General features: G+C 65.5%; 3 protein-coding genes across 3 annotated transcripts; 1 reads left to right on the forward strand and 2 right to left on the reverse strand.

Annotated features, from left to right (window-relative positions):
* Positions 1–518: 518 nt before the first annotated feature.
* On the reverse strand, positions 519–1730 carry EMIHUDRAFT_208618 (hypothetical protein; the record flags this gene model as incomplete). The annotated part of the gene is made up of 3 exons (XM_005772288.1): positions 519–593; positions 669–731; positions 1158–1730. The coding sequence occupies 3 exons, from the start codon at positions 1728–1730 to the stop codon at positions 519–521; spliced, it is 711 nt and encodes a 236-aa protein (XP_005772345.1).
* A 1265-nt stretch (positions 1731–2995) lies between these two features.
* EMIHUDRAFT_463923 (hypothetical protein) lies at positions 2996–8998 on the forward strand (the record flags this gene model as incomplete). Its single annotated transcript, XM_005772289.1, has 11 exons — positions 2996–3136; positions 3349–3537; positions 3609–3720; positions 3801–3938; positions 4749–4890; positions 5057–5186; positions 5275–5343; positions 7374–7544; positions 7631–7976; positions 8039–8523; positions 8744–8998. The coding sequence occupies 11 exons, from the start codon at positions 2996–2998 to the stop codon at positions 8996–8998; spliced, it is 2178 nt and encodes a 725-aa protein (XP_005772346.1).
* Positions 8999–9837: 839 nt separating this feature from the next.
* EMIHUDRAFT_208623 (hypothetical protein) lies at positions 9838–11130 on the reverse strand (the record flags this gene model as incomplete). The annotated part of the gene is made up of 5 exons (XM_005772290.1): positions 9838–9862; positions 10054–10184; positions 10299–10853; positions 10995–11027; positions 11098–11130. The coding sequence occupies 5 exons, from the start codon at positions 11128–11130 to the stop codon at positions 9838–9840; spliced, it is 777 nt and encodes a 258-aa protein (XP_005772347.1).
* Positions 11131–11739: the final 609 nt, after the last annotated feature.

The following is an 11739-nucleotide window of genomic DNA, read 5'->3' on the forward strand; positions in this document are numbered from 1 at the left end:
AAAACCGAAAAGTTCCCGTTTCCCCCCCGAATCCGGGTCCGAGGGGTGTCCTATATTTGGGGTACCCCCTTTTTTCCCCTTTGGGGTCCCTACCCCCCTTAAGGGGGGCGGGGGCGGTCCCCTTTTGGAGGACGCCCACCCCCCCCGTGAGGTTTTTCGGGAGGGGGAGCAGCACCCCCCCAAGGGCGTTAAGCCCCCGGGGGGGTGGCGGGTGCCAAAGGGCCGCCCCGACCGGGGAAAGGGGGTTCGCCCCCGGGAGGCGCCCCGGGGGGTAAACGGGAAGGGGCCCGGGGCCCCCTTCCCCTTCCGCTTCGGGCCCTCCCGTTGCCCGGGCCCCAAGCCACCCTTCTTGGGAAGCCCCCGGTTCTGGAACCCAGCCCCCAAGGGTTTTTTCGGAGGAGAGGGGCATTTCCCCTAAAAAAAAAGGGGGGGGAGCCCCCCCCTCAAAAGCAGCTGGGAAGAATTAAATTCCTTCCCCCCCCCCCCCCCCCCCCGGCCATCTCTTTGCCGTCTCTCGTCTATCTCTCGCCCCGCGCAAAGCGGCGGACGTGCAGCTCGACCGCGCCAGGAAAGACACCGCGGGCCATCTCCACCTCGGACGGCCTCCAACCGCCGCCGCCGCCGGCCCCGCCGCCGCCGGCCGCGCCCTGTCCGGGCGAGTAGCGGACCGTCACGTCGTACACGGCGTCGAGCGCGCCGCCAAAGGCCCGCACGGTCTCGACGAAGCCCGCCTGGGCGGGGCGGGGTGAGGTGGGGGCTTTAGGGGGCCAGTCGGCAGGTGAGGCGAGGCGAGGCCGAAGCTGTCCAGGTGTTCGGCGCAAGGGGTGGGCTATCCACCGTCCCAATTCAGCCACGGCGTTGAAACGCCAGGCGTGGGTGGGCATGTGTGTGTGTGTGTGTGTGTGTGTGTGTGTGTGTGTGTGTGTGTGTGTGTGTGTGTGTGTGTGTGTGTGTGTGTGTGTGTGTGTCTGCGTGCGCGCGTGCGTGCGTGCGCGCGCGCGCGCGTCGCGTGCGCGCGTGCGTGCGTGTGTGTGTGTGTGTGTGGTGTGGTGTGGTGTGGTGTGCGTGTGCGTGTCTGTGCCTGTGTATGTGTCTGTGTCCGTGGCGTGCTCGCAGCCCGCCTCGCGAGGCAGGAGCAGGTGGTCAAAGGGCGCCACGCCGCGCTTGGCCGCCCACTCGCGCGACTTTTCGAGGTTCGAGGCCGAGAGGTCCGTCCCCTCGGGGAAGAGCAGGAACGCGGTCGGCTCGCGCAGGCCGTGCGCGCAGTACGACAGCACGGAGCGCAGCGTGCCGAGGTCTGCGTCGCGGTCGCGCCGCGAGAGAAAGACGAAGAGGAAGGCCTGCATCGCCCAGCCAAAGAGCGGCGCGCGGCGGAGCGAGTCCTTGAGCGCAATCTTGAGCCGCTCGGCCACGCCAAAGCGCGCGGCGAGCACCCAGACGTACATCCAGTCGACGCGGCTGTTGTGGTTGCACACGAGGAGGACGGTGCGGTCCGAGGCGGGAGGTGCGTCGCCGGTGACGCGCACCGCGCTCTCAGCCTCGAGAAGGCTCGCGGCAAGCGTGAACCAAGCCCAGGCGACAAAGCAGACGGCGGCGCGGTACGCGCGCCGCAGCGGCGCGAGAGGGAGCGGCAACAGCAGCAGCGCGCAGGGGAGGATCGTGTGCACCGTTCCCAGCAGCGCGGCCACGACGAGGACGGGGAAGAAGCAGCGCGAGCGGAGCTGCGGCATGGCGGAACTCGTTTTTCTGTTCGTTATGTTTTTCTCTACAGCTGTACAGCGCTGTACACTGTACATCCTGTACACCCTCCCTCAGGCCCAAACCAGCCTCAGACTCGGCTCAGAGCCAAAAATTCGACGATTTCCACGCAGTTTTCCCGGGAAAATAGAGAGGAAAAGAGAGGGTGTTGTAGAGAAAAAAGGAAAGGAAAACAGACGGGGTGCGAGAGGCAAACCGGGTTGAGCCCAACCGGGACCGCTCCGGGACGCACGCCGGGGAAGCACCATCAAGCTGTTGCACGGCCCCGGCATAGCCTTCCCAGGGATACCCATCACTGAACCGCCAATAATACGGGTAACGCCAGAGTGGCGCCCTCCCCCATGCCCTCGGGCACTTGCCTGCGACCTCGCGCACTAGCCCAAGACTGGCCCCGAAAGATCTCACTTCATACAGTCTTGCGGCATATCTCGGCACCGCCTTCCCCGGAATCTGAGCGTGCGGGAATCTTAGCGTGAGGGAATCTGAGCGTGAGGGAACCTGGCCAGTCCCGCGTACTGCGGCGTGCGCGAACGTGCGCGAACGTGCGCGAGCGTGAGCGTGCGTGCGCGGGCGTACTCGGGCGTGCGCGCACGTGCGCGCACGTGCGCGCACGTGCGCGGGCGTAGTGCCGCGTGCGCGCACGTGCGCGGGCGTGCCCGCGCGTTCGCGGCGTGCGCGGGCGTGCGCGCCCGTCCGCGGCGTGCGCGGGCGTGCGCGCGCGTGCGCGGCGTGCGCGGGCGTGCGCGCGCGTGCGCGGCGTGCGCGGGCGTGCGCGCGCGTGCGCGGCATGCGCGGCCAGGGCGCAGGCAAGTGCCTGAGGGTATGGGGGTGGGCGCCACCCTGGGGCTACCCATAGCATCGTCGGCTCAGTGATGGGTATCCCAGGCTTAGCTAGACTGAGAGATATTGTGCATATGGTCTCTACAATATACTCACTGACACTCCACCTCCCAGAGCTCGTCCCGGTCCGTCACGGCCATCCTCGTCCTCCGGCGGGCCCCCGGCCGCGGCGCGGTGCGGCGGCGTCACAAATCCGACCACAGAGCACCGGGACGCGGTCGGGCGATCTGAGGCTCAACTAGGCGTATGCATTGTCCATCCAGGGCTATCACCTGGACCCATCAACAGGCGGGGGGTGTTGTTCACACCTGGGCAAGCATTCATGCAGCACAGTACTACTCCTGGCAACCGACACCGACACACCATGCTGGGCGAGGCGACACCGCGATCAACACTCATGCTTTCCGCGGCGGCGCCACTCATGCTTTGGCTCCTCCTCCTATTCGCCGCCACCGTCTGCGTTGTGGAGTCGCGCCCGCGCTGGCGCTCGGCACGAGGTGCTCACGGCACGCGGGCATCGCTGCTGGTAGGCTATCAGGTGCAGAGGCCGCCGAGCGCCGCGGATTGGCGTCCGTCCGTCGCGCGATCGCGACTCCGCGTCCTCTAGGTGTGCACTGTGGCCGGGAACCTCTACCTCGCTGTGGCAGGCTGCGCCTGGTTCGGCGCCGAGGCGAGCGTCCCACGCCAGAAGCCCTCGCAGCACCGCCGTGGACACACTTTGCTTCAGCCTCTACCCTTCGCCGACCCTAGGTGCCTGCGACGGCCGCGGACCGCCTCTACTCCGACCTGCCGTACGTGCGCAAGCATGTGCTCGCTCCGCTCGTGGCGCACCTCGCCTCGGACCTCCTCCTCTACCTCTCCCTGCCCGAGCTGCGGCAGCCCGCCCTCATCGCGCACCACCTCCTCACCGGCGCCCTCGCCCACCTCGCCACCCACCCGGTGCCGCACCCGCACCCGCACCCTCTTCTCCGCACGCCGCGTCTACACACGCGCCGGCCTGGTCGGAGCAGGTGCCATACACGCACCACTACATCCTCTTCTTCGCCGGCGCCGCCGAGCTCTCCAACCTCCCGCTCGGGTGGATCGAGCTCTGCAAGTGCGACCTTGGCTTAGAGGCTTGCGGTCAGGGCCATGCGCACCCTCCACCCCTTCTCGCTCACTCTGCGCTAGGCTCCTCCCCCCTGCCCGCGCGGCGTGCCCAGGCGGCTACTCTGCCGCGAGGGCCGTCTTCGCGGCGAGCTTCGTCACTCTCCGCCTGCTGCTCTGGCCGGCGGTGACGGTCCGCTTCTGGAGCGACTCGCTCCTCGCCCTCCGCGGCGACGTCGCCTGCGCCTCGCGCGGTGCCTGCTCCCCTCCGACCTTCCCTCCTCCCTCCCTCCCTCCTCGCTCCCTCCCTCCTCGCTTCCTCCCTCCACCCTCCACCCTCCTCCCTCCACCCTCCTCCCTCCACCCTCCTCCCTCCTCGCTCCGCCCCCTCTATGGGCGCCAGCCTCTCCCCCTCCGACCTTCGCTCCTCCCTCCCCCCATGACAGCTCTCGCAGCCTGCTAGGCGCCACCCTCTTCTACCTCGCCTCCAACGCCGTCCTCACCGCGATGCAGCTCGGCTGGGGCGTGATCATCTGCAGGTGCCGAGATGCAGCCGAGATGCAGCCGAGATGCAGCCGAGATGCAGCCGAGATGCAGCCGAGATGCAGCCGAGATGCAGCCGAGATGCAGCCGAGACACATCCGAGATGTCTGCAGGCGCATCGCCGGCGCCGCCTCCGCCGCCGCCTCCGCCGCCCCGTCGCTCGAGCACCGCACGGCGACGCTGCGCGCGCTCGAGGGGTCGCGCATTTCCTCGAGCCTTCCGGGATGCTTCTCGGAGCTTTCCCGCAGGCGCAGCTGCGCAAGCTCGAGGCGTCTCGCCCCCGCCTCGTCTTCGCCTACCGCGCCTCGTGCTTTGCCTACTCGGCCACGGGCGCGGCGCTCTAGCCTGTCCACATTGGCAGCGTCGATGGGGGCTTTGACACATGCTATCGGTTGTGGTGCTGGACGGCGGAGTCCACGTCCCCCCCGCCCGCCAGCCTGGGGACTGAGCACCCGAGAGGACCTCAACCTTGTTCGTAGCCCGCGCATCGTCTCTCCCACGCCCCCGCACGCCTCCTCCAGGCGCGGTCTACGCCGCTTGCCTGCCCCGCCTGCCCACCGCTTTCCGCTCCACCGTCCTGTGCGGCGGCGGCTGGTTCGCGGCGGCGCTGCTGCTGCAGGGAGGCCTCTCTTTCATGAACGATGCCGTCGCCACGCTCGGCAGGCGAACCCTGCCGCCCCCTCTCGCCATTGGCGGCGCAGCTGCGAACCCACCCTCCACCCTCCACCCTCCCCCTCCCCCCTCCACCCTCCACCCACACCCACACCCTCACCCTCACCCTCACCCTCCCACCCTCCACCCTCACCCCAACACCTGGAGCTGCGAGCAGGCCCGTCCCGTTCAGCCGACGTCTGTGGCAGACGCTCGACCGGCTGCTGGCGTGGACGCTCACCGCCAACGCCGCCGCCACCGCCCGCGTGTGGGCGGCGTCTGCAGAGAGCACCGCGCACCCGGCGTTGGTGAGGGAGAAGGGGCGAGGCGGATCCCATTGAGGGCGCACTGCGGGCTCCACTCCCCCCCCCCCCCCTCCTCCCTCGTTTGCGGCAGGCTCCGGCGATGGTGCTCTCCTTCCTCACCTTCATCCCCTCGCGGCTGTGCGAGGTGTGGGGCCGGATGGTGCCTTTCCTCGCTTGGCATTCGGCGTGGCACTACGTCCCGAACGCAATCGCCCTGGCCTGGATCCTACAGACGGCTGCCGGAGGGCCGGGCGCAGGAGGAGCCGAGGCGGAATAATAGACAAGAGTGTTAGACCCTGGCGATTTAAAAAAGCCGCGGGTCCGCCCGCTCGCCGATACTGATCTACTGAAAGAGTCGGCTTTTTACCCTCTGGCCTGCATAATGGGCCAAAATGGGAAGCTGGGTCCGCTACACATCCGCCCCGCTGCCGCTACAGAGTACAGTCTGAATCCGTACAGAGTGGAGTCAGTGCGCTCTACACCCCAACTGCCTGCCAGTGTTTGCTGTTTTGGCACGGGTATTGTGTGCGCACTTTTGTTTGGGGGTAGAACGCGGCATCTGAAGCTGGAGCGAGAATTTATCGCACACAACACAACACACAACAACACAGTCACAGAGCACACAGCACAAGTTGCCCTAGTTCAACTTGAAGTTGAACTTCAAGTTCTTCAAAGTGTTCTTCAACTCGCTCGATGTACGATGAACTTAAGGGTGCCCCTAGGGGCTAGGGTTCTGAGGGCCGGATTTTTTTAAGACCTTTTAAGAAATGAGGAGATTTGGGGGCTGAAATTGCCATTTAAGAGATTGCAGGCACGGGGGGTCCCTCATTTAAGACCGTTTAAGAAAATCGGCCTCACCGGCCATGCGTCGCTGGGTTCCGCGCCGTTTTCTCCAATACTGCCGTTATTAGGCACAAAACCGCCTCTGAAGACACATCTGTAAGCCATACTCGCATAGGGGGCGCGTGCTAGCTGACTGTAGCCAGCTTCCCGGCCTCCGGCGTCTACCGGGAGCCTCCCGGACCATCGACCTCGGGAGCTCTCCCGCACCGTTTAAGCGTTTAAGACCGGTCACTGAATCGGCGGCCCAGCAGCTCTTAAAACCTGCCATGGCAGGTTTTAAGCCGTTTAAGCCGCAGGCGCCCCAGGGCCCACCCTTTTAAGCTACCCTAAGACGATGAAGGATGATTCAAACGACAAACCCCTCCGGCTGGGCCGGGAGGGGTGGCTCCCGCGGCGCGCTTTCGGTCCCTCGTCCCTTTCTCGATGTTGTTTTTGTTGTGAACGTGGTGCGGTCCGATCGCGATGCCGCGCTAAGTCCACCGGGATGACTGTTGACTGATATGCATATGACGGATGCCGGGAAGACGCACACCGACCGACCTCCATCCACACCGACCGGGGGGTGTCTCTTTGCTTGCTAAAAAAGGCACTAAGGGGGTAGTTTTCACGGGGATGTCGACAATTATTGGATTCATTTCGTCGGCATCGTCGCTGTAACATTTGCGGCCCTGCATTCGCTGCCGTGCGTCCCACGGCACCAAGACCGAGGGACCGGGGCCTGCGGGCGGCGCGGCGAGCAACACGATGATTGACGAGAGAACGGCGCCGCATCGGTCCACGAACTCACGCAGGCTCGTCGGAGCGCTCGTCGGCTGCGGCCTCTTGATTGGGTTGGTGCCGCTGGCCCACCACCCAGGCGCAAATCACGTCGACTGGGACGCATGGTGGACAAAATTCTTCTGTGGTGGTGAAGCGTGCCCCGAGACGGCGACGGAGGTCATCCCTGGTACCAAGGAGAAGTTTTCTGGCCTGTTTGCGTTGCTGGAATCGAGAGAGGAGAGTGCACCCCCACACTCACGCTCACCGCGCCCGCCAAATCGCCGCCCTTGGCAACACCTGCATGTGCATGTAAGGCACCTCCGCCACCCTTCCGCAGGCCCCGATGGACCCGGTGTTTGAGCTGTACCCGGATCAGAATTCCAAACAATGTGTGCCGTGCAACGACCGCGCAGAGGGATCCACAAATGCCGCGCCAATTGCGCTCTCCGACTTCTATGAGACCGAGGCGTATCAGAAGGCGTCAACCGCTCAATGGACGCCACCGGCCGGCTGCGAAAAGGCACCTACTGTAGTCGGGTCTTCACCCTCGCAACCTCTTTGCCCCCAAGCCGCCTCCCCTCCCCACAGGCCGCCTACAAGGGCGGGGCGGCGGTTCCCCTGCCGGCAGAGTTCCTCAGCGAGGTTGAGACGATGATGGCGGAGCATGAGGTGCCGGGGCTGAGCCTCTCGGTGATTCACAACTACGAGGTGGTTGAGACGGCGCAGCTGGGCGTGCTCGTCAAGGGGGGGGAGAAGAAGGTTCAGAAGCCGTCGCGCTCAGAGTTGTTGCAAGGGGGTGCGAGCCGCTAACCGTGAATCGTTCCTCACGCTGTGGGCCTGAATAGGCGTGCTCTCTCAGCAAGCCTCCGACGGACATCGCGCTGCTCCAGTTCGTGCAGCAGGGAGCGCTCAGCCTCGACGAGCCGGCGAACGAGGGGCTCAAGTCTTGGCAGATCCCGGACGGTCCCTACACCAAGGGCGGCGCGATCCCAGTGCGCCGACTGCTCACCCACTCGGCTGGGCTGAGCGCGGGCTTCTACCCTGGCTATCTCCGCGGTAGCCCCATCCCACCGTCGACCACGTCGGTACTGGAGGGCGGCACGGCCCCCGATGGCACAGTCATCACCTCGGAGGCGGTGCGGCCCATCCTGGAGATGGGCAAGCAGTGGTGCTACAGCGGGGGCGACGCGCGTTGATCATGAGGGCCAACCCTCGGCTGCATCCCGGCATGACCTCGTGTCTCTGGGGCGTAGGTTCGCTCATGGTTGTGAAGGAGCTGCTGGAGGACCTCGATCCGCTCGCCAAGGAGGACTTTGCCGCCTTCATGGCCAAGAAGGTGCTCGGACCGCTCGGAATGAACCGCAGCACGTACGTCGCGCCGTACCCCGAGGCCGACCTCGTCAACACGGCCATGGGCCATCCGTGGGATCCGCGGGGCTCGTTCAAGGAGTACCCCTCCCAGTCGGTGGCGGGGCTGTGGACGACGGCCGAGGACCTCGCCAAGGGCATGATCGTGATGCAGAAGCTCCTCGCGGGCGACCCGAGCGCGCCGCCGGTGCTCAGCCCCGACCTCGCCAAGGAGATGTTTACGCCTCAGGAGACGGGCACCGACCCGTGCGTCGACAAGATTCCACACTTCCACGCCAAGCAGGGGCTCGGCTACCTCCTCGAGGGCGGGAATTGTGGCGTGGAGCGCTTCTGGCACTGGGGCGACAACCCGGGCTACAAGGCGCTGCAAGTGGGTACCCTCGAGGGCGGGTGTCACTCCAGCTCCAATGCAGAGAGTCGCCGACGCGACGCAGGTCACGGCGGACCCAACCCAGCCCCGCGCCAACTACAGCTCCCCCCCGGCATCGCACCCACAAGGGCCGCCCCTCGCGCTTTGGCCGCGCTTTGCCTTTCAAGGCCGACCCGACGCAAGTCCCCAGGGCTCTCGGGCTGGCCGGTCTGTTTTGAAGGCGCCGCTTGGGCAGGCCAAACGGCGCCGCGACCCGAACGGCCGCTGCGACGTCGTGCCTGAGGAGGAGGAGGCTGGCGAGGGCGACGAGCTGGACCTCCAGTCCTTCCTGGAGGGAGTTTCGGAAGACGACCCGGAACTCCTCCGCATCATGCCCTCTTTCACCATGCCCTCTTTCGGCGCGCTGCGCACGGTCGAAGATGCCGACCGCGCCCGAGCTGCGGCCTCTTCTGACAGCGCGCTCGATCTGCTCTGACCTGTGCGCGAGCCAAGCGAAGCTAGCACGTGGGCGCTGCTTGCACGGGGCGTCGCCCGCCGCGCCCCCTCCGCGCCCCGCCCCCGGTCATCGACGCCGTGGGGGCAGCCTCATGCCCCACCGCCGCATCTCCCCTTTCCCGTTCGCTCTTCTTCTCCTCCCTGTCTGGTCAGCACTAAGCGGGTCCGCACACAGCCGAGACGCCGGAGTGCGCTGTGCGGGGTCGAGCGGGGATCGCTCTGCCGTGCGGAGATCCGCGCCGCATGTGCAGGCGCAGCTCCAGGGGCGCAGCATGAGCATCTCGCCCCCACACCCCAGCACCTGCTCTTGCGTGCGTACGGCTGTAGTGCGTCTCTCATGAACAATAAAGTAACTACAACTGGACAAAAAAAGAAGAGATATGTGCGGGGTCGGCTGATGTACGCAGTGCTCAAACTTTACCGGTATGGGAGTTTTTGGCTAATCAAACCCAGGGCCTGCACTAATCAAAAAGTGGTACGGGATACCAGTTGCCTCACGGAAATCAAAGCGAGTCGGAGTGCCTTCTTGGTGGCAAAATCGGCAAAATCGGCCCAAAATACCGGGGTATTTTGCGGGTAGCCTGCCGACGCCGGCGACGCGCCACGCCGGCGCCCGTGTGCCTCGCCGCCGCGTCCGGCGACGGCATCGATGCTGTCTGCCCGAGCGTGACTCGCAACTCCACGATTTGCGGTTCACCGACAAATTTGGCTGCCCCCCTCAAAGTTGACTTTTGAGAGGAGACTCCTAAAACGTTTAAAGATACATATATTCTACTTTTTCTGGTGCGCTCACTCTTTTACACACATGTGCTTTCACGCTCAGGTCGATACTCCAAATAATATGCTCTAGACCCTCAATCCGAGTCTGACCCGCTATCGCTACCGCTCTCGCCGTCGCGCCGCCGCCGCCGCTCCTTCTTCTCCCGCTTGCGCTGCTTCTTCTCCTTCTTCTCTCGCTTCCGCTTCTCCTTGCGCCCGCCGCCCTCGCCGCCGCCCTCGCCGCCGCCCTCTCGCCCCGCGAGCTCCTTGCGGTACATCTTGAGGAGCTGCCGCTGCTGCTTCTCGCTCAGCGTCGCGAGGAGCTCCGGGTCGAGCTCGCTCAGCCCCGGCTCACCGCTCCCCGCCTGCAAGGCCGCTGCCTCCTCCATGTCGCCCAGCACGTACTGCTGGTTCGCGTCCTGGGCGCTCACGCCCGCGCCGAGCCCGCCCGCGCCGCGGTCGCCCTTGATCTCCCAGCGCAGCTCGGCGCCCGAGGCCTCCGAGCCGTGCAGCCGCCCCACCGGGTCGAGCCGCGCCCTCGCGTCCACCTCGCCCGCCGTCAGCTCGTTGCGCTTCGGGCACTCGCGGTCGCCGACCGAGTGGCCCCACTGGCCGCACGCGCGGCACTGCACGTTGTTGAGCTTGACGCCAAACGGCTGGTGCTGGACCTCGTTGACGAGCTCATGCACGCCCGCGCGCGGCGCGTCCTTGAGGAGCGGGAAGCGCTCGGCCTCCTTGTCGGCGGGCCTTTCCACCTTTTTGCGCTGCGACGCCTCTGCCAGCCCGGGAGGCTTCTGGTACATGAAGTCCATCGACGCGGGCGGCTCCTTGTTCACCTCGCCGCGCCGCGCCGCCATGAGCGAGCGGGCGTGGCGGCGCGACTCCTCCATCGCATGCTCCCGCGCGAGCTCATTCTTCTTCTCCGCCTCGAGCCGCTTCTTCTCCTCCGCCTTCCAGAGCTTCGCCACGTTCTGCGGCGCGCTCGGGTGGAAGCTCTTCTTCCCGAGGAAGTTGAGCGACATGACGCCCCCCACAGCAAATCGGTTTTTGCCCTTAAATAGTGCGATTTCCCACCACTGCCAAGCGAAAAATAGGCCATCAAAAATCGCCAAAAATCGCACTAATCTCGACGCGCGTTTAGGTTAAGGGCGCGTCGAGATCCAAAACTCGACGCGGCCAGCTCCAAGCCCGAATCTGGCCCAGGGCCCAAAACCTACCACCAAGGCGTCGGCTTTCGCCGCTTCCGTTTCCTTGAGCACCAGGATGACAGAACTGGCCGTTGTCAGACTAAGGACTATTGTGCGCCTCGGCGAGGCGCACAATAGTCCCCGTCAGCGCCACGCGCGAGAGCATGTGTCCAATGTGCAACGCGGCGGCGCGATCAGTCACGGGACGACCGACGGAAGCCGGATAAGCCACAAAACTCGCTCTCGCAGAGCAGGTTTTCACCGATTTGCTGTGGGCGTTGGCTGAAAATAGTGCTGAAAACCGACCAAGTTAAGCGAAAATTGGTCCAACGAAAACGGCACTAGTTAAGGGCAAAAACCGATTTGCTGTGGGGGGCGTGAGCGCGCGGCCTAAAACAGCGGAAACAAAGTAAATTCCCTCGCGGCACGCCGCCACCACATAGAGCAGGCCGGCTGCGGCTCCTGATGTACCTCCGCTTTTGGGTGGCGGTCGCGCGCTGCCGACGGCGCTCGCCGGCGCTACGGCGCTCGCGGCGCGCTCGTGGCGTTCAGGGCGGCTTGCACACGCACACGCACACGCACACACACACACACACACACACACACACACACACACACACACACACACACACACACACACACACACACACACATGCACAGACACACAGCCCCTTCCCCTCCCCCCTCAAGGGCGAGGACACGCACAGGCCGCACCTCTAGTGAGGCCCGCATAGTATGTGGGAGACTCGTGCCGCCGCCCCTGCCACCCCTGTGT

This window comes from Emiliania huxleyi (genome assembly GCF_000372725.1).
Source record: "Emiliania huxleyi CCMP1516 unplaced genomic scaffold EMIHUscaffold_36, whole genome shotgun sequence".
Lineage (NCBI taxonomy): Eukaryota > Haptophyta > Isochrysidales > Noelaerhabdaceae > Emiliania > Emiliania huxleyi.